This window comes from Pseudopipra pipra, chromosome 3 (assembly GCF_036250125.1).
Source record: "Pseudopipra pipra isolate bDixPip1 chromosome 3, bDixPip1.hap1, whole genome shotgun sequence".
Lineage (NCBI taxonomy): Eukaryota > Metazoa > Chordata > Aves > Passeriformes > Pipridae > Pseudopipra > Pseudopipra pipra.
The window spans coordinates 113,669,721-113,690,081 of record NC_087551.1 but is presented as its reverse complement, the minus strand read 5'-3'; the positions used below and the strand labels follow the sequence as shown (position 1 = coordinate 113,690,081).

Genomic DNA, 20,361 nt, shown 5'->3' with positions numbered 1-20,361 from the left:
ACAGGCACTTGCTGCTCTCTTAAACTTCAAGTTTATTATTTTCAGGTAAGGAGAAAGGCAATTTCTCATCTGACTGTGACAGGTAACAACCACAGTCCCAAAGGGGTGATAAACAGTTCGGGTGGCCCCAATTTCTTCTTGTCACGGTGTTTCCTTGGAAGCCACAGCAAAAGCGAAGTGTTCAGGAGTTCACGAGTGAATCCAAAGCCATGTTCTCCCAGGGGAGCAACAGTCACAGCAACCACAAGATCTCCTTCCCAACAGCTGCTCCTGCCTTGTCAGTGGAGCCTGCAGCTCTCTGGCTCCTTTGGAAACCTTCAGCTCTTGGTGGTGGGGGGTGGCAAAGTTTTGCAGCAGAGAATGATGGGCTCAAAGCAGAACTGAGCCAGGTATTCACCAGAAATGCAGTTTCCAACTCTGCACAAGCCCCCTTCGTGGTTACAGCCCTCTGGTCCATGAGCATCTCCTGTACAAAGAAGCAGCAAGTAAAATCAGTGGGTAAAACTCATGGGGCTCCCCGTGGCACTTTGTGCCCAGCCAGCCAAGCCAGCACATGGAGCCTGGGCATCCCCATCCCACAGGACAGCTTCAGACATCCATGTTAAAAATCCCAAGTTGCAGAACCAAACTCCCTCAAGGAACATTTTATCATGAATTTTTTTTCAGGACACTGGCAAAGACTGTGCATGGGAGGTTGGGGTAGTCATCCTCACCCTGCCAAGGAGGCAACTGCAGCCTGAGGAAAGGCAGGAATATTCTCCCAGAGCACAGAGCATCTCCTCTAGGGCTTCTCCTGCAAAGGCAGTGAGCTGCCCCATTTTCACAGCTTCTTTCTTAGAGGGGATGGAATTAGATGACCTTTAAGGTCTCTTCCAACACCAATCACTCTGTGATTCTATGAATCCCTGCTCATTTTTGCGTTACCCCAAGAGATTAAATCATGCATTTTGCCACCCAGAAACCTGAGGACACCTTTCCTCTGTACCTATAATATTATACAGTGAGGAAAGATTATTCCTGTTCCAGATCCCTCTGTTTACCACCCTTGGCCTTCCTGGTCTTACCGTGCTGGGCCAGGGAGATGAAGATGAAAATGCACATAAGAATCCTCATTACTTTGGCTCTGCTGGAAGACTGCAGGGCTGAGTGTGAGATTGTGCAGAAGCCTCCGTGTGCTGCTGGCATGCTGGGTGGCATCCGTTGGGAGGGAAAGAACAGGCAGGAGTTAATTATATTCCAGTCTCAGAAGTAACATTTGCTGCTGAGCAACCCTTTGTGTCGTTCTGACCCAGTGCTGTGGCTCCAAACAATGTTGACTTGCTTCACATTCACTGGTTATCGGCTGCCCTGATTCCCCTCTCCCTGGAAGCTGGCATTTTGGACTGGTAGGTTGCCAGCTGGGAAAAGAGGCTCAGAGGGATCCTCTGCCCTTCACCTGCAGCCAGCAAAGTCCTGGGAAGTGATGAGTGGGAGGGAGGCAACCTGCAAGGGAAGACTCCTGAGGAGCTGCAAAGAGAACGGTGCGGGCTGGGAGTGATTTGTTTTTCATCTGAGCTCGTGTGAATATTTTGTCCAGCTGAAACCTGGGTGTGATTTTTTTTCCAGCTTTGGCTTCCGAGGAATTTGGGAGGCTTCATTCCTGAGTGTGATGGTGGAGGAGGTGGCTCAGCAATGCACCCTGTGGTGGTAAATCTGTGATAGATGTGCAGCTCTTGCTGTGAAATGTGATATTCCTGCTGCCCCACCTGGCCCTGCTGTTTGCTGTCCCTTCAGCTGTGGTAATGTCACTGCTGTGTGAACACATCCTAAACTGGATGGCTGAAAGAGCAAGGTTAAGATTTCCCTTCTCTCTATAAAAAAACCAAATTAAACAACATAGCTGGAATCATAGAATCATTTAAATTGGAAAAGACCTCTAGGATAATCAAGACCAATCATTCCCCAGCACTGCCAAGCCCACCACTAAACTATGTCCCTGGGTGCCCACTTACACATCTTTTAAATCCCTCCAGGGATGATGGCTCCACCACTGCTCTAGACAGCCCATTCCAATGCTTAACCACCCCTTCCATGAAGAAATTCCTCTTAATGTCCAACCTGAACCTCTCCTGGCACAGCTTGAGGCCATTTCCTCTTGTTCCTGGTTGCCTGGGAGAAGAGACCAACTCCCACCTGGATACAGTCTCCTGTCAGGTAGTTTTAGAGAGCAATAAGGTCTCTCCTGAGCCTCCTTTTCTCCAGGCAAAACAGCCCCAGCTCCCTCAAGCCACTCCCTGGAAGTGTTCAGTGTTCAAGAAACATCTGGATGTGGCACTCAGTGCTCTGGTCTGGTTGACAAGGTGGAGATTTGTCAAAGGTTGAACTCAATGATCTTGGAGGTGTTTTCCAGCCTAAATGGTTCTGTAATTCCCTGACTAATTGTCCCCAATCCTGTAAAACATCCAAGCATAACATCAACCTGGTAAGTAAGATTAGGCTGGTAAATAGGCTTAGTGGATGTGGTTTCCAAGGATGCAGCAGCAAAGCTGTGTGGATTTCTGTGTGTGGGTGTAATGGAGAGACATTCTGCCTCTTTTCATAGGTACACAACTGTTATACCTGTTTATTTAGCATTTATTGCCTTTGTTATATAAAGAAACATATCACCTCTAGTTAATTACACATTTTGCATGTTGAGAACACCAGACATGTCTAAAACACTAGAAAAAAGCCTCAGTTGTTTTCTTGGCCATGCATTTCTGTGGTTTTCTGCAATTCCATGAGATCCTTGTCACACTTCTGTGCAGCACTTCCATCCCCTGCGAGGGCAGAGTCCCACTTGTTCTTCCAGACATCTGATTTCTGGGGGTACACAATGACCCCCCTCCTCTTGACAAATGTGGAAGTTTGATGTCGTGTCTGCAATTTAGAGGATATAGGTCAAAGCAAAAAATATGACACCATCATCTGAACCAGCTCATACATCAGAAATTGTTGGGAAGTGGTGGTTACTGTGTCTCCAAAAGCAAAGGCACAAAGATGGACTTTGGGGCTTATCAGAGCACTTCTATAAAAGAGGGAATTTAAGACCTGCTTGGAAAAGAATTAACTGAAGGAGGGATATTGTAAAGGTGTGAAGAAAATGCAGAATGTTTACATTTCAAGTAGGTGGCACTGAGTAAAATTGTGAGGGACGAGGCTTTAAAACAAACAGAAGGAATTCCTAATGTAAGGTGGGAGGGAGAATCTAGTAAGGACTCTTAAACACAAAGATTCCTGAATATAAAAATCCTGAGCTGCAAATTCCTGAAATGAGATGAGTGTTAAGGCCCTTCCAACCCAAACCATTCCATGGTGCTATGATTTGGAGGCAAAGAGGACAAGTTTTGCTGACTTTAGTCCTCTCCTGCCTGGACAGGGTCCCCACACACACACCTATGCAGCAGGTTTTCCGACGCCGGTAGCAAGTTCCAAACGCAGCAAAAGGCTTCGGGCAGGATTTCAAATGGAAGCAGTAGCCATGATATTCCAAACAATGCTGGGTGTCCTTGGGCAAGCCGAGACCTACAGGAGGAATGGGATTCCCAGTTGTGCTGCAGGATCAGTCCATTCTCATGGGTCTTCCTCCTGGTGAAACCCCGCAGCTCCCATTTAGGGATCTGATACAAATACCCCCAAAACTCAGGGCAGCTTTTCCAAAAGTCCTGAGAAACTCATGGGACATCACAGGACTCCAAGGAGAGCTTTTGTACAACTAGAGTGAAAAGCAGATGTTGATGACAAGTTTCTGAACCAAACATTCATGCTGTAGTAGGGAGGGACAGCCCAGCCTTTGGATGCTTCTAAGTCCTGGGCCTGCAATGCTACAGGCTGGTCATGCAAGGGACAGCATGGTGAAAACCTGCCCTGGGAGGTAACTGTGACTTTAAAAAGCCCCAAAAAGTGGGATATGGCCCAATTAAGGGAGACAAGCAGTTTGCCTGGTTCCTTCCTTCTCCAAAAGCCTGACTCCAGAACGAGGAGTTTCATTGAGCGTGATGAGCATGTAGAAGAAACATGAAGAACAGAATCAGAAAATTAATGCAGCTGAGGGGCAGAGGAAGGGGAAGCAGAATATTCAGAGAGCTGAAGTCAGCTTTGCTGGTGTAGCTCAATTTGAGTAATAAAATGGAATATCTCTGCTCTCTTCTGCCCTAAACAAGGGAGAAAATTTCTAACCCTGGATTAGAAAGGGCAGATGATTTCCATGGTATCATGTTCCAATAGTGACACAAAAAGACATCAAAGAGTCATAAGAAGCCAGCATCTGGTGAGGAGATTCTAGTTTGACACCTGGTCACCACAGGTTCATTTTTCACTTCTGCTTCTAGAGTGAGAAATAGGGAACTGCTCTAACGAAAGGAGCTGAAGAGCATGTTCTGCACCACCACACAAGTGAGTTGTGCCTCCTACACAGGCAGAAACCAGCGTGGGTCTTGCCCCTTACCTGGAACAGCCTGGAGGAGGAACAGGAGAAGAGCCATGAGGCAGGAGAAGAGCTTCATGGTAGAAGGTCTCAGCTGCAGCGTGGAGACAGGGCCACAACACCAGAACCTTTGAGCAGGGGAGGAGGGAGCACTGTGGCATTTATAGGGCTGTGGGAGCAGGGCTGGCTGTCTGGGGGACCTTGGCAGGGATGAGTGTGGAAGGCAGCGAGTTCAGTCTGACCTCTGCACACGGCTAAGCCTGAACAATGGCACAGGGTCATGAAAGCAAGTGGAGAAATGACTACACCTCCCTGCCTGACCACTGGGAGGGCTGGTTCTCAACACCGACCCACCTGAGAGTGTCGTTGCTTGTTGACTTCAAAGATCAAGGTGTTGGTAATGGACAACCCGGAGGAAATTAGCAATTGTTTGGTGGGAGAGAAGGCAGCTGGAATATCAGAGGATCACCATAGAATGGTTTGAGTTGGAAGGGACTTTAAAGCTCATCTCATTTCAACCCCCTTGTCATGGGCAGGGATACCTTCCACTATCCCAGGTTGCTCCATCCGGGCCTTGGACACTTCCAGGGTTGGGGCAGCCACAACTTCTCTGGGCAGCCTGTGCCAGGGCCTCACCTCCCTTATAGCCAAGAATTTCTCCTTAATATCTCATCTATCCCTGCCCTCTGGCAGTGGGAAGCCATTTCCCCTTGTCCTGTCTCTTCAGGCCCTTGTCCCAAGTCCCTCTCCAGCTCTCCTGGAGCCCCTTTAGGCACTGGAAGGGGCTCTCAGGTCTCCCTGGAGCCTTCTCTTCTTCAGGCTGAACATCTCCAGCTCTCTTATCCTGTTTCTATAGCCCAGGTGCTCCAGTCTCTCCTCACTCCATGCTATTATAAAAAGTCCCTCTCCAGGTTTTTATAGGCCCCTTCAGGTACTGGAAGGTGCTACACTGGCAGTGGTCAGTGCTACACTCAGATAGATGTAGACATCTAATATGGATGTGGCTGCACTGGAATGAGATGTTCAATTACTGATTCTAGGACACAAATCACTTGTTTAGTTGTAGTGAGACCTTAGGATCCAACACACGTGAAGAAACCTTTGCTGTAGATACTTGTAATTAGCTGGCCAAGCCCAGAGCTCATAGGGTTTCAGTTTGAATGGATTGTTGTTTTATGGAAAACAGGTGTCAGTCAGAATGCACCAACCTGCACTTCTGCAAAAATGCTCACTTGGTTTCATAATGTATTTAAATAAAAGCATGTGGAAATTGCCAGAAAGTCACCCCAAGGTTGAGTATGTCAGCTCTCACATTTCATATCCTCAAATCTGAGCTTCGAGCTCAAAGCTCTGAGCAACTTGGTCTAGTGAAAGAGTCCCTGCCTATGGCAGAGGCTTGGAACTGGATGATCTTTAAGGACCCTTCCAACCCAAACCATCCTGTGATTCTATGAACAATCCTGCCATGCTCCAGGAACAAGATGTTACAGGAATCTAGAATTAACAGCTTGGTTTGCGCTTGGGCTGCCAGGACTTCACTCCCATGGAACATACGGTATTATTATTAAAAATGCCATTTTTCTACTAAGAAAAAGGAAGATGTTTCCATCTTAGTAGCAGTCAGCTCTGTGGGTTCCTGCACCTACTGCCTGAAGCTGTTGTTCAGCCCCCGAGTGCCTATAAACAAAAAATGAGTATTTGAGTCCTCTTTGCTTCAGGAAATGCTTTGTCACTTTTCTGGCTTTTCAAGGATAATTTGACAAAGAAAAAACATTTTCTTTTTCTTCACAGCACCTTTCACAGAACGAAATACAATTATTTCATGTGTTTATGGGTGAAATGGTCATTATCCTTCATTTCTTTCTCTTGGGAACCACTGTTGCATCACAGGACGTACAGCAGGGTCATACTTTCTCAGTTGCCCAGAGAAGCTGTGGCTGCCCCATCCCTGCAAGTGTTCAAAGCCAGGTTGGATGGGCTTGGAGCAACCTGGGATAGCAGAAGGTATCTCTGCCCATGGCAGTGTGTGGAACTTGATAATCTTTAAGGTTTCTTCCAACACAAACCATTCTGTCATTCCATGACTCTATGATGCATGAGGTGAAGATGATGAGTTTGCAGATGTTATGAGCAGCACCTTTACAGGTGTACAAAGAGCAGAGTACAGGTGAGATTCATGACACAGTCTTCCTAAGGATCTGTCCACACATAGTTTGAATGGTGTTACCCAGAGTCATGTGGAGGTGGCAGCTGACAGCACAGGTTCTCCCTCAGAGCAGAAGAAACCAGCTCACTTACTCGAGCCAGTTTCTCTACTTGATATTTATTGATGTTGTTCTGACCCAGCAGCCCTGATACCAACAATATAAACCTCCCCCTCAGCTGCTGTGCATTGTTCTCTGCCTCCCTGGTTTCGTTGTTAGCTTTCCATTTCAAATTTGCAGGTGCCATTGAGTCTCATGAGCAGCAGAGTGGCAGGAGAGATGTTTACGTCCATTTTCAAGTACTCCAGAAAAAGGGGTGAAGCAAAGACCCTGTCAAGAAACCTTCAGCTGGCTCAGGTTCCCACTGAAGCCAGGGAGATCCTACCTGAGATATTCATCTCAGCTCTCAGACAGCATCTGGCATTGTACTTTGTCAGACTGGAGCAGAAGTCCAGCTTTCTAACTCATCAATTGTCTTTAAAAAATGGTCCTGTTCTGTTCAATGATGGACTGAAAATGCTGGTTTAAAAAAAAAAAATCATGAGAAATTAAAGACAAATTCAAAACCTCAGCTGTGTTAATAATCTAGTGGAGGAGGAGTGCTTGTCCAGTAATCTTACATTCAGAATCGTTTCTTCTGATTTCCAGCCATTGCACATGGATGTCCTCACTATGAGGCTCTGAGTGTTTATAAAATCACACTCCCCTTCAAATTATAGTCAGAAATTTTATTCTAGGTAAAAAAAATCTTCAGATTTCAAGTGACATCTCATTCTATCTTACCTGTACTTCATTTGCTCTTGTTTGTTCTCCTCCTTTCCCAGGTTATTCCAGAGAAGAGATATGGTTCTATATGGATCACAAAAGAAATGCTTACACACAGGTGAAGTTTGTCCCTTTGCCTGATGATATCTTATAAGGAGCTGCTGAGGGAGCTGGAGGGACTCAGCCTGGAAAAAAGGATACTCAGAGGTGGACTTCTTGCGGGTCACAAGAGATAGGATAAGAGGAAATGGCCTCAAGCTGTGCCAGAGAACGTTTAGATTGGATATTAGAAAAAAATTTCTTCATGGAAAGCTCTGTCAAGCATTGGAACAGGCTGCCCAGGGCAGTGGTGGAGCCATCAGCCCTGGAGGGGTTTAAAAGCCTCATAGAGGTGGCACTTGGGGACATGGGTTAGTGGTGGCCTTGGCAGCGCTGGGGGAATGGTTGGACTCAAGGACCCCAGAGGTCTTTTCCATTCTCAGTGACTCCATGGTTCTATGACCTGCAGCTGAGGGTGGAGAAAGTCAAGAACCCTCCAAGTAGTCAATGCTTCCTCGTGCTCAGTGTTGCAATAATCACAGAAAGGCCTGTTCCCAGTTTCTGTTCCCAGTTTACCAGTGGACAGGAATACTGGAGGTATTTTTTCCTGCATTTCCATGCAGAGTGTGAAAAGGCAAACAACTGCAGAATTCTGAGCCGGGTTTGAATCACTATTTTGGTCATTATTAGTATGAATCACCTATAATTGGAGATCTTCAGCTTTGAGGCTTTTGGGGGTGAATGTTTTACATTAAATACAAGGAAATTATATGGGAGCTTCCCCTCACACCACTTGAGATGTCTACACTTTGGAACCACTCATGTACCCAGTGTCCTTTCTATTCCATTCGACTCATCCAGTGCTTGCTTCTCTCCACTGTCTATGAAGGGAATGCAGAAGACTGGTTCAGGTGGAGGGATCTGTCAGCCTCCAAAACATGTGGGAGGAAACCTATCCCAGCTATCTGATGTAATGTAATCTTCTAGCTTTCCCTGAGAGTCAATGGAGATACAGGGACTTCCAGAGGAGACTTCCATCCCATTTGAGGGGTGTGTCTGAGGGACAGACAGTCATAGAGTCATAGAAACATGGAATGTTTGGGTTGGAAGGGGCCTTAAAGCTCATCTCGTTCCAACCCCCTGCCGTGGGTAGGGACACCTTCCACCATCCCAGGTTGCTCCAAGTTTTGTCCAACCTGGCCTTGGACACTTCCAGGGATGGGGCAGCTCCAACTTCTCTGGGCAACCTGTGCCAGGGCCTCACCATCCTCACAGCCAAGAATTTCTTCCTATTATCTAATCTAAACCTTCCCTCCTTCAGTTTAAGACCATTCCCCCTTGTCCTGTCACTCCAGTCCCTTGTCCCAGGTCCCTCTCCAGCTCTCTTGGAGCCTCTTTAGGCACTGGAAGGGGCTCTAAGGTCTCCCCAAAGCCTTCTGTTCTCCAGGTGAACGCTCCCAGCTGTCCCAACCTGTCTCCAGAGCAGAGGGACTCTGGCTCAGTGATGAATTTAGTGGCCTTCTCTGCATTTGTTCCTACAGCTCCACGTCTTTCTTGTGTTGGGGGCCCCAGAGCTGGAGACAGCACTGCAGGTTGGGGCTCAGCAGAGCAGAGTAGAGGGGGAAGAACAGAGTAGAAGGGCCTGATGGCTTTGGATAATGAGGACTAAAGGTAAATCCTTTAGTGATCTTTCTTTTGTGGAGGAAATCTTGTTAATCTGGTCTGGGACTCACATCCCTTTGAGGGAGTGAATGTGAGAAAGAAGGACTTCTCTTTCATTTTGAAATTTTCAGTCAATGGGCCTGGGGTATCCCTGAATTAACCTGGGACACTAAAATTATGGGAAACATCTGCTTTCCCCAAGAACTTATCCAGATTTTCATTACGGCAATGTAAATCAGGAGGATTTGATTGCAGTTGAGGTGCTGTGCTCCTCAGACTAGCTGGAAAGCTAACCTTATTTATAACATTTTAAAGAGTTGGAAAGGGACACTGGGGGGAATGGGGTGTTCTGCTGGGAAATCTGGAAATTTCAGTTTTTTATCAAACTGATATCAAACAACACTATATTCTACTTAAAAATACAAATGAACACAGCAAAGTCAAGTGTCCAAAAAAGGTCTTCTGCACCTCTTCAAAGCATTTTATGGCCCAACAGTCTAACACAGCAATACACTCCTGTGGGGAGACACCTACTTTAAATGTCCACATCTTTGGGCTGACTTTCACCCTCAGGCAGGATTCAGTTACCTGAACATAATAGCATAACAAATATCCTGCTGCATCCAAGATATTGCATGGAACGGAGTCTGTGGGATATTCAATATTTCTGAAGGGACAAATAGAGACCAGGCAGCACATCCCATAACACAACATTAGATACCTGAATTTAGGCAGCTGAATCTCAGCTATTATGTCATGCAGTTGGAAATTAAGCAAGTACCAGAGTGGGATGGATGAGGAGAGGTGCCACTGGGGGTACTCAGCAGGGAAAACTGGGGGGAGGAAAGTCTAATAGTGACCATTGGGACTAATAGCCAAAAAAAAATATGGGCTCTGGGGAAAAAAATTCTGTATCTCTAGGAAGGAAACAAGCTGATTGTCCAGTCTGGCCTAGGAATGGAGGGTCCTTCACTAAGCAAAACGTATCTCCAGCCTGACTTGCAGCTTGTGGAGCCCATGAGCTGGTTCCTGGCTCCCTCTTGTGGGAAGAGCTACTGGAGGAGGCAGGGACCTTGTTGGGCAGGATTTGCTCAGCTGGAAAGGTAAAAGCAAGAGGAGATGCCTCTTTGCTCCGTCTTCAGCACTGGTAATCTACAGAGTAAATGTGTGGCCATTATTAATATATTTGGAGAGCAGGGGTGGGTTTTTGGTTTCAGACATCGAATTTTAGGCACTGGAGGTAGTCACATTCAGGGTAAGTGTATAACTATGAAGTTAACTTTTTTCTAACTTCATATAATTTTATAACATTTCTATAACTTTAAAAAACTCCGTAAGCGTAGTAATACTGAGACCTCTTCTCTGGCCTGGCTGTGGGCAGGATTAGGTTGAGATGGGCAGGATTAGGTTGAGCTAGGCAGGAATCTGCAGGTTCTTTCTCCATTGCAGAGTTTTTCCCAGCCCCTGCCTGTATTGTGCCCCCACCATGTCCCTCCCCAGCCACCCTGGTACCCAGCAGACTGTTTCCAGCTTGCTGGGGTGGGAGTGGAGCTGGAGAGGAGGGAGGGAGGTTTCACCTCCCTTGTCCATGACAATCTTCCTTCCTGAGAAAGGACTCCAGCTGACCAGAGCTGGTGGTCAGCTTTGCCTGCACTGGAGTGGCATCTTTCCTTCCTTGCAGACAGTCCAGCTGCCATTTCCAGCTAACACAGGGTTGTGGCTGGGGCAGGACATCACGAGCTGTAACTGGACCAAGCCCGTGGATATTTTGCTCTAAACACTGTCCACTACTTTTTCTGGGTACATACTCAAAGCCCACCTTAGGCTGTCCTGTGGTCCCCTCTGGGCCACCATCCTCCTTTGCAGCATCCCTGAGCCTGGTTCCTGCCTGCGACTGATCCTATAGATCCCCTCGTCCCACCCTGCATGCTCATCCTGCAGCCTGGACTGATCTCTGCAGCCAGATCTTGACCAACATCCCCTCAGGTTACCCCTTCTCCTCCATAGCTACAGCCCTGCTCCTGGGGTGTCTGACCCTCCTGGGGTGGTCCCCATGGAAAGGACATTCCCACCACCCAGCCTGGGGTCCTTGGATCCCTCAACCCCGACCTCGTGGCGCAAGGGCAGCGCGTCTGACTCCAGATCAGAAGGTTGTGTGTTCAAATCACACCGGGGTCACACCTGGGGCACCACCAACACCCCTCTGTTTTTCTGGGGGGCTTCTCTGTGGGAGGGGCACTAGGCAGCTCTAGTGGGACACCTCTGGCATGGGCTGTGTGAGGAAGATGATGCCCAGAGGTTGCCTTTGAGGCAGGAGCTGTGACAGTGAAGAGTTGTGGTGGGTGTCTGCCACAATTTGTCTCATGAAGGAGGTGAAGTCTTCCTCAAGAAAATGCTGGGAGCTTTTTTACTGCAAGCTCAGTCACTTCTGGAGGATCTGGACAGCAATACTTGCCTGGCAGGCTAACATGGAATGGTACAGTCAGTCCAGGGGATTTCTTGAGGTGAGTCAAGAGTATTTAATCAGTGTAGGATTATGGAAAAGGGGACAAGTTTCTGATGAACAACATGAGAAGTTTTTTTTTCAAGAATATTAAGAAAGACCAACTGGAGAGCTCTAGTTTGGATAACCTCATCTCAGGGCCAAGATGAAGACTACAGAAGCAATACTACTGAAATCCAAGCCCAAATGAAAGAATGTGAAAATGACTGGAAAGAGTGACCATGGATTTACCAAGGGCAGAACACTCTTGACTAGCTATCTCTCACTTTTGAGATAGCCCCAAAATCCAATTCCCTAGCTCCATCCCCCTCCCACATCTCAACCTCATGTGAGATGGGCTTTTCCAGACAAAACACACCAGACTCAAAGTGGGGGAAAGGGAATATATTACAATGACTGTACAAATAAATACCATATCACATTATACACATGATCACAACTATCTCTACCATGACATATGTATTTACAATGGACCAGATCTCTTCTCCCCTCCAAATAAAAGTCCAGGAGGGAAAGAAGGACAGATCCCTTCCAGTCCTTAAGCAGCAGCTCCTCTTCTGTCCTCCATGCAGCAGTAACTGGGTTGTTGTAGCTGGATCTCTGTTCAACATACACAAGGGGGTCTCCAAGCTCCTCGGCTCTCCTTCGGTCCAAGCGAAGGCCTCACCTGTGGACTGCCAGCAGGGACAAGACTCGCATCACCACAGGCATATCACGAAATGCCGGGGCATCTTCGTGAAAGTCCCTTCCTCAGGGAATTCAAGTTCCCGTTTGCAGAGCTCCGTGCTCTGTCTCTCAGGCTGCCACCGCGGCAGCAGTGCAAGGGGGGGGAAGCCAAGGTCAACTCCCCCCGCATTCCATCTGGCCGTCCCAGTCCAGCTCCAGGACGTCTTTTGAGCTTCTCAGCTCCTCTCTCTCTGTGCTGTAGCACTCCAAGGCTCTTTCAAGTAAGAGTCCATCATCTTCCTCCTTCCAGGAGGTCTCAAAGGAGTTTTGGGGGATCTGGTACAGTCTCTTACCCCAAACTCTGTCTCTCTGCTGCTCTCTTCTTCTCCTCCCTTTCCAGGAGTCTTCTCTCCGGTGCTGCATGTTGCTTCTGCTGCTTCTTCAGTTCAGGTCTTATCTCCTGGCTCTCTGCCACCTTCTCCGGCCAGTGTCGGCTGCTGCTCTGCGCCCATGGAGAGAACATCTCCCAGCATAACTACAGGCACCTAGCCCAGCTTTATGCTGTTCCAGGTCCCTGCAGCCCCCAGCCAGAGGCTGGGAGGCCCCAGAGGGCCCGAGGGGCTTAGAGCCCCTACCTCGTGGCTCACAACATGGCCACCTCTCCTACAACCCAAAACTACAACTCTTCTCTTCCGGTCTGGTTGTGATATGTTTACATTTCTGCAGGAGCGCCCATTGGGCAGAACTTCAAAACTTCCAAGGGTTTCCACCCCTTGGGGTCTACCACTTCTCTTGGCCTCTGGGGGAAAATAAGGTCCAAACCACGACAACTAGAGTGATAGGTTTCAGTGAGGAGGTGATTTCCATGATGGTCAAGAGAATACCAAGGAATATAATTTAACTTGGCTTTGGTTTGACCTCTGATGGGGTATCACAGACATGTCACTGCAGCAGGACACAGACACAGAGCAGCTGAGCTGAACCCAAAGTGAAGTGGCACAACCAGGGGACAAAGGTGTTGGGGTCAGTAGTTGGCAGCCCAGCTGATGTCCTTCCCTGCCTGATGCTGCACTGGGTGTTGGTTGGTGTCTGTGGTGGGCACAGAGGAGGTTCTACAGAAGGAAGGACATGGGCAGGCTGATGGGGACATGGGAATGACGAGGGGACGGGGCCAGTGGCGCAATGGACAACGCGCCTGACTACGGATCAGGAGATTGCAGGTTCGACTCCTGCCTGGCTCGACACTTTTAGCCCAGGGAACTTCCTCCTGCTCCCTCCATCAGGACCTTCCTTCTCCGGCCCATCATCCCTCCTCCCAGGCCTTCTGCAGGGCAAAGTGCTGGGCTGTCCTCTTGCCCTGCAGGAAGGAAAGAGTCCCTCCAGACCTCATGGCCTCCAAAAGGGGCACAATGGGGTCAGCAGGTGGGACCAGAGGCTGGGGACAGTGGCACAATGCACTATGAGCATGCCTGACTATTGATCAGGACACTGCTGGTTCAACTCCTGCCTGGCTTGCCCTGAAACTGCCTGGCTGTTGTGGAGGTGACAAAGGACGGCTGTCTTCTTGAGTTCCTTACTCTTCCAGGCTTTTTTTTCATCTCTCTGGTATCAGCATCCCAGGAACATAATTTTGTGACATCAAAGCTGTAAGCAGTGCACTCCTTCCAGAGCAAACTTTTCAAGGCACTGACAAACAGCAGCAAGACCAATGTGAACCTCAAAGGGGGCTGAGGACCAGAGTACATGAGGTGCCAGGACAGTCTGGATGTGCTGGGTCTGCCCAGACTGCAGGGCAGCAGTTCAGGAGACATCTGTGTTCTGCTGAGGGACCTGCTGTGGTGCCCCTGGCTGTAGTGTGGGTCTCAGCTCTGCCCCTTTTGGAGGCCATGAGGTCTGGAGGGACTCTTTCCTTCCTGCAGGGCAAGAGGACAGCCCAGCACTTTGCCCTGCAGAAGGCCTGGGAGGAGGGACGATGGGCAGGAAAAGGAAGGTCCTGATGGAGGGAGCAGGAGGAAGTTCCCTGGGCTAAAAGTGTCGAGCCAGGCAGGAGTCGAACCTGCAATCTCCTGATCCGTAGTCAGGCGCGTTGTCCATTGCGCCACTGGCCCATTCCCCTCGTCATTCCCATGTCCCCATCAGCCTGCCCATGTCCTTCCTTCTGCAGAACCTCCTCTGTGCCCACCACAGACACCAACCAACACCCAGTGCAGCATCAGGCAGGGAAGGAGATCAGCTGGGCTGCCAACTACTGACCCCAACACCTTTGTCCCCTGGTCGTGCCACTTCACTTTGCCTTTGGGTTCAGCTCAGCTGCTCTGTGTCTGTGTCCTGCTGCAGTGACATGTCTGTGATACCCCATCAGAGGTCAAACCAAAGCCAAGAAAAATTATGACCGAGGAAGAAATTTCTTTAAAGAAATCTGTTATATTGTCTGAGAGTGTTCTGCCCTTGGTAAATTCATGTTCCTGTTTCCAGTCATCATCACATATTTCAGGAACATTCCTTTCATAGTCTTTATTTGGGCTCTTTGGTGACTGAGCCTGCAGTTACAAGATTCTTCACTTTTCAGAGGAAGCCTTCACTTCCTTCAGCTTCTTCATGAGGCAAACCATGGCAGACACCCACCACAACATCAGTGACCTGGCTGAAGGGTGAGAGCCCAGGGAGGGATGGGACAGAGGGGCAGAGTGATCTGCATGGATCCAGGAGATGTGGGGGCAGATGACCTCACAGCAGATTCCATCCATCACCTGGGAAGGTGACCCCAGTCAGGCTGTGTGAAAGGCATGAGGGTCCCTCCTGCCACAGGGCTTAACATCGATCCATCTCCCAGGTGAATGGGGCCTGTTTCCCCAGGGAGATGCTGGCATGCCATCCCTCCTGTCCCTCTGGAGACAGCATGCCCAGGTGCCTGTTCCTCCAGGAGAGGCTCTGCAGGGCTGCTCTGGGCAGTGGTCATTTTTGACCTTCTTCCTCTGAAGTATCTCATTTAGAGCCCTCTTCATTCAGCAAGGCAACAGGCAAAGACGGTCCCACTCCTACGTCAGGTGAATCAAAATTCCCCTTCCCTCAAAGAACGGCCCAAAGTCTGGGATGACATTTGGGGGTACAGTGTCCCATCCCTGACCTCGTGGCGCAATGGCAGCGCATCTGACTCCAGATCAGAAGGCTGTGTGTTCAAATCACACCGGGGTCAGCGTGTCCCACCTGTGGAATGTGAGATGGGCACCTCAGGAACAGTTGTTTTTGCCCTCCTGCTCTATTCCCCACAGCCCTGGTGAAGGGCAGTAGATGAGCCATGGCAGAGTGGTCTTTCCTTGCTGGACCAATGTTTGAAGTATCTGGATAACTCCAGCCTTCCCTTATCCTGTGTTTGCAAAGGTGACAGGATTAGTGGATATCTCAGATGTGGCTTCTTGTCTTGGTATCACTTCTTCTGGTTCCAAACCCCGTGGGGAAGGTAAGGGCATCTGACTCCAGACAAAGACTTGGACAAAAAGCCCAGCCTGCAGTCTCCTGATCCATAACAGGGCACGTTATCCATAGCAACACTGGCTCTTGTGAGCCTGGCACATCATGGAAACACGTTCTCTTGATGCCAGTTGTGTTTTCTGCCCTCCATCTTACCCCTGTGCACTCTGAGAAAACTCCAGGTCCATCTGCTCTGCACCCTGCTGTTAGGTGGGATAAGATCCCTTTGCTGATGAACCAAGGCAGGCAAGGCCTCGGGATGCTTCCAGTGCCAAAAAACTCTTACGTGTATGTTCTCCCATGACTCCCATTCCCACTTACGGGATGAACGCAGATCTAAGAGCCCTTATCCCGTGTCCCTGCGGTGCTGATGTGTCACCGACGGGTGGAGTGAGCGCAGGTTCCCTCGGTGTTTGACCTCAAGATGTCGCCACCTCGCAGTTTTCAACGCCGCAGAATCACAGAACCATCGGGGTCGAAAAAGACCTCCGAGTTCATTAAGTCCGACGTCCCCAGCTCTCCCGAAAACAAAGAAGCGAGGGGAGCACGTCTCAAAGAAGTGAGGCGTCTCCTGGCTGTGGATCAAACACACACAGCTGTAACGTGGGGAAAACATTGCAGCTGGAATGTGTACCTGCTGAACCCTGTGTGTCCAAGTCCATTCTCTCAGCTGCTTATTGCTGGGAAGGATTTGTACCACCACTCTGCCTCCATAATGTGATTTTTTTGTCTCTTTGGCTTCTCAGAATGGAAAGAAACTCAGGTGTTTCCTTTTGCAGACCTTCCACAGCTGAAAAAACCCCAATAGAGTATCATTTTCTAGATGCTGTTCCTGGGAGTACTGGTACACTCTTGAAAGAATGATATTTGGTAAGAAGTATCATTCTGGTATACTTCTCATTAGAAGTATTATTTTCACTTCCAGCCACTGGGAACAGTTTTTCACATTTCACAAAAAATGCTCGATTTACAATTATTCTTACTTTTCAATGGGTTGAACTCTTCTGACTTTTTAAAGCCTTTTTTTATAAAGCAGGAGCTACTCAAGTCACAATTTAGAGAAGAAGGTGTCCCTGCCTCTGGCAGGGGGTTGGAACTAAATGATCTTCAAGGTTGCTTTCCAATCCAAACCATTCTATGATTCTATGAAGAGCTGGCTGGTGATGAGGTTTAATCAAAGGGACAGTTTAACAGAGAGTAGAACTTGATGTCTCCCATGTAAGTTGTCATAGGTTACTTAATAACCAAGTTATTTCATAATTTAGAGACTCTCTGAATGCTTCTAGTTAAAATATTCTGTCTTGAATAACCAAGGAAATCTTTGAGGCCTTATCAAATGGGGAAATGTGAGGTAGAAAGGCTTAAAATATTCCAAAAAGCTGTAAATCTCAGCAACAAGTGCTCTTTTATATATAACTTTATTTCCAGTTCTTAGGAAATTGTGATTAGTCCTATTGAGGTCTGTTGTACAAAGTAGTTTACTCTAAATATTGACATACCAGTATCTTGACCAGAGGAGGAGTGAACCCTGTGAGCACAAGCCCAGCTCTCCTGAGCTGGGACCCCTGCACACAGAGCCAGATTGGGTCCAACTCTGGACATTTTGTGTCTGGTGAAAATGATTACAGAAAGTTGACCTATCTTTTGTCAGGCAGTAAGGATTTTTTCTGGCTGTGTAAGCAACCGTGCCACCCTCGTGTCACCAGGCTGTGCTCTGTTCCAGCACAATCCCATGACTGTGCTGGAAGCTGAAGTTTCATTTTCATTTGAGAGGACCAGGTCACATCTCCCTGTTAGTGACCAAGGAAAGGTCACTTTTGGTCTGCTGGACCTTCTTAGGGATAAAGATCATAGAATCACAGAATGGTGAGGTTGGAAGGGACCACAGTGGGTCATCTGGTCCAACCTCCCTGCTCCAGCTGGGTCACCCCAGAGCACATGGCACAGGATGGTGTCCAGATGGTTCTTGAATGTCTCTGGTGAGGGAGACTCCACAACATCTCTGGGCAACCTGTAGGTCCTCCTGTTTGCGGAGTGAGACTCATTCCCAGGCACTGGTGCCAATTAAAAGTCTTCAACCTCTTTTTCCCTCAGCATCTGAATCATTGATGAAGTGGCTACTGGAGAAGTGATGGAGGAGTCCATTAATATTTGGACATCAGGAAGAATTTCTTCACTAGAAGGGTTGTCAGGCATTGGCACAGACTGCTGGGTGGTGGAGTCCCCATCCCTGGAGGTGTTCAAGGAATGACTGGAAGTGGCACTCAGTGCTCTGGGCTGGTTGACAAGATGGTGATGAGCATTTTATCTGGTCCAGCCTGTCCTTGGTGGTCTCATCCCTTTCCCTATTTACATCTATGTCCCACTCCTGCCTTAGTGTGGAGCAGGATGGGGCTGCCAGGGCCGTGATTGCCAGTCATCCATGGGGTGCCCCAGTCTTCGATATGGGGAATTTTTGTAAATATCTTCAGCAACTGGATAGGAAAAAACCCTAAAGAATGAAACATTCAGGTTTGCAATTTTATTTCAAGTATTTAAAAGCTATGTCAACAGCAGGAAACTTAATAAAATGGAGTGACTGGGCAAATAGATGATGGAAGTACACTGAGATAATGAATCTAGGGAAAAATAACCCAGACTGTGACACTGGACTCCCAGTTGCAACCCAAGAAAGATATCTTGACATTTGCAAACAGCAAACTTCTCAACCTTGCTGCCGTGGGAGGACGTGAAGGAAGACAATACCAGTGAGATCAGAGAGGTCCAGGCATGGATGGTCCAACAGGACATTGCTCTGTTATGTTACAACATGAGGTCGAGAATGCCCCAGCAGAGAGCTGGGGGTTGTTTCTTTCCCAATGTAGATTTTGGTGACAGCATGTGGCTGATATTTATCTTTCCCTGCAATCAGGAGGCAGAAGGATGTCAGTACTCGGATATCTTTAAAATCAGGCCATAAACCAGTATGAGATGAATTATCAGCCAAGAATCCTCAAGAGAGAAATACTTCTTTGGATTTTTTTCAGGGCAAAACATCAATATATAATAAATAAATCAAAGCAATCTCTTATCTCTATCTCTGTTGCAGTCCCCAAACCTGAAAATCTTCAAACCTCCTTGTGTTAGCAGGTTTCAGACCTTAATTCATAACGATTTTCCTGTAAATTCTCTGCTATTTTTCACCTGTTTTTTCCAGCTGCAGACCCAGGATATACTCCTGAGTGATTTTCAGGTTGTCTCCTTAGGAACTGGGTGAATTTCAGAACAAACTCCAAGACCTGCACAAAGCACAAGGACCAGCTTTGTGAGCAGGCACCAATGCTCGGATGCAATCAAGAGTAGATTTTTTTCAATGAATAAATGTCTAAATGAATACAAGTCAGAGCTCATCAGTTTGTTGGTACCTGTTCTTCCAGTACTACTCCCTGTTCTATCACAGTTCATTGGGTTTTCAAAGCCCCAGAAGCATTCTAGACACTTGTTATGCCTTATGTTTGTAGTGGAAAAGTCATGATGGGAATTTCTCCCGAGAAAGAGAGTGGGAAGATGAAGCTGGAGGATATGACCCTGCTCAGCACATCATTCCCCATCTCCTAAGGTTGATAGGGGAATAATACTTCTCTTAGTCTTTAGAGCATGGAAAATCAACCGAATTTTCTTTCCTTTGCCTGAACTTTTCCCTGGGATTTTGTCCCTCATGTAAGAACAGGAGCTGCCTGCAAATGGGATTTGCTCCTGTAACTTGCCTGCTTCCTTCCTTCCTTTATGTTTCCAAGATTTTAAATCATATTCCTATACTTAAAACTGCTCTTGCAACTAAATGACTGCACAAGACCTACTTCCTTAATGCAGGGGAAATGGCTGATCAGATATAGAACTGTTGTAATCTAAAGGACCAATTAGTTTGCAGGAGAAAAGCCAGATTTCACTAACTTTTGGCATGAGTGCAGCACCTTTAGGTCCAAATAATGTACCACTAAAACTACTGAGTGTTCTGGGGCAGGAAGAGTGAGTGGAGGGGAAGGAGAGGAGGATCCTGCAATAACATCCATAGCAAAATTTCATGAGGCAGCACCACATCCATGTTGGCAAGTGAAAAAGTGTAGGGGCAGGTACAGGAAATGGCTCTATAATATCAGCTTACCTGGGCACAGTTTTGGGCACAGGCCAACAGGCACCAACCCAAACTATCCCTGGGCACAGTTGGGGGGTGGCATGAACTAGGGATGATTCCCTGTAGATACTTTTAATGCAGCCACCTCGTCCTGGAGGGTGAAAGAGTTTAACAGTATGGATATGGCCAGTCATCTGAGTTGCCTTAGAGTCACAGAATGGTTTGGGTTGGAAAGGACCTTAAAGATCATGTCATTTCAACCCCCTGCCATGGGCAGGGACACCTTCCACTAGCCCAGATTGCTCCAAGCTCTGTCCAACCTGGCCTTGAACGCTTCCAGGGATCCAGGGGCAGCCACAGCTTCTCTGGATAATCTGTGCCAGGGACTCACTACCCTCCCAAGGAAGAATTCCTTCCCAATATCCCATCTAACACTGCCTTTTGTCAGTTTGAAGCCATTTCTCCTTGTCCTGTCCCTCCAATCCCTTGTCCA

At 47.9% G+C, this 20,361-nt stretch overlaps 2 protein-coding genes and 4 non-coding genes across 6 annotated transcripts; 3 read left to right on the top strand and 3 right to left on the bottom strand.

Moving 5' to 3' along the window:
• Positions 1 to 15: 15 nt before the first annotated feature.
• Positions 16 to 1,848, bottom strand: LOC135412240 (gallinacin-12-like). The gene is made up of 2 exons (XM_064650804.1): positions 1,065 to 1,848; positions 16 to 466 (listed from the first exon to the last, which is right to left on the bottom strand). Exons 1-2 carry the CDS (start codon positions 1,195 to 1,197, stop codon positions 318 to 320), a joined length of 282 nt encoding a protein of 93 aa, XP_064506874.1. The 5' UTR covers positions 1,198 to 1,848; the 3' UTR covers positions 16 to 317.
• Positions 1,849 to 2,604: 756 nt separating this feature from the next.
• Positions 2,605 to 8,511, bottom strand: LOC135412239 (gallinacin-11-like). The gene is made up of 5 exons (XM_064650803.1): positions 8,280 to 8,511; positions 7,432 to 7,497; positions 4,466 to 4,572; positions 3,415 to 3,543; positions 2,605 to 2,898 (listed from the first exon to the last, which is right to left on the bottom strand). Exons 2-5 carry the CDS (start codon positions 7,440 to 7,442, stop codon positions 2,771 to 2,773), a joined length of 375 nt encoding a protein of 124 aa, XP_064506873.1. The 5' UTR covers positions 7,443 to 7,497; positions 8,280 to 8,511; the 3' UTR covers positions 2,605 to 2,770.
• A 2,709-nt stretch (positions 8,512 to 11,220) lies between these two features.
• TRNAW-CCA (transfer RNA tryptophan (anticodon CCA)) lies at positions 11,221 to 11,292 on the top strand. The gene has a single exon. It is a non-coding gene; the product is annotated as a tRNA-Trp (tRNA).
• A 2,159-nt stretch (positions 11,293 to 13,451) lies between these two features.
• Positions 13,452 to 13,524, top strand: TRNAR-ACG (transfer RNA arginine (anticodon ACG)). Its single transcript has one exon. It is a non-coding gene; the product is annotated as a tRNA-Arg (tRNA).
• A 794-nt stretch (positions 13,525 to 14,318) lies between these two features.
• On the bottom strand, positions 14,319 to 14,391 carry TRNAR-ACG (transfer RNA arginine (anticodon ACG)). Its single transcript has one exon. It is a non-coding gene; the product is annotated as a tRNA-Arg (tRNA).
• Positions 14,392 to 15,407: 1,016 nt separating this feature from the next.
• Positions 15,408 to 15,479, top strand: TRNAW-CCA (transfer RNA tryptophan (anticodon CCA)). The gene has a single exon. It is a non-coding gene; the product is annotated as a tRNA-Trp (tRNA).
• Positions 15,480 to 20,361: the final 4,882 nt, after the last annotated feature.

Coding starts and splice junctions, on each gene's coding strand:
- LOC135412240 (XM_064650804.1), bottom strand. CDS start 1,197: ATGCCACCCAGCATGCCAGCAGCACACGGAGGCTTCTGCACAATCTCA. Junction 467..1,064: donor CATCTCCCTGGCCCAGCACG/GTAAGACCAGGA, acceptor TTCTTTGTACAG/GAGATGCTCATGGACCAGAG.
- LOC135412239 (XM_064650803.1), bottom strand. Junction 3,544..4,465: donor CCTCCTCCAGGCTGTTCCAG/GTAAGGGGCAAG, acceptor TTCCTCCTGTAG/GTCTCGGCTTGCCCAAGGAC. Junction 2,899..3,414: donor TCGGAAAACCTGCTGCATAG/GTGTGTGTGTGG, acceptor TCTAAATTGCAG/ACACGACATCAAACTTCCAC.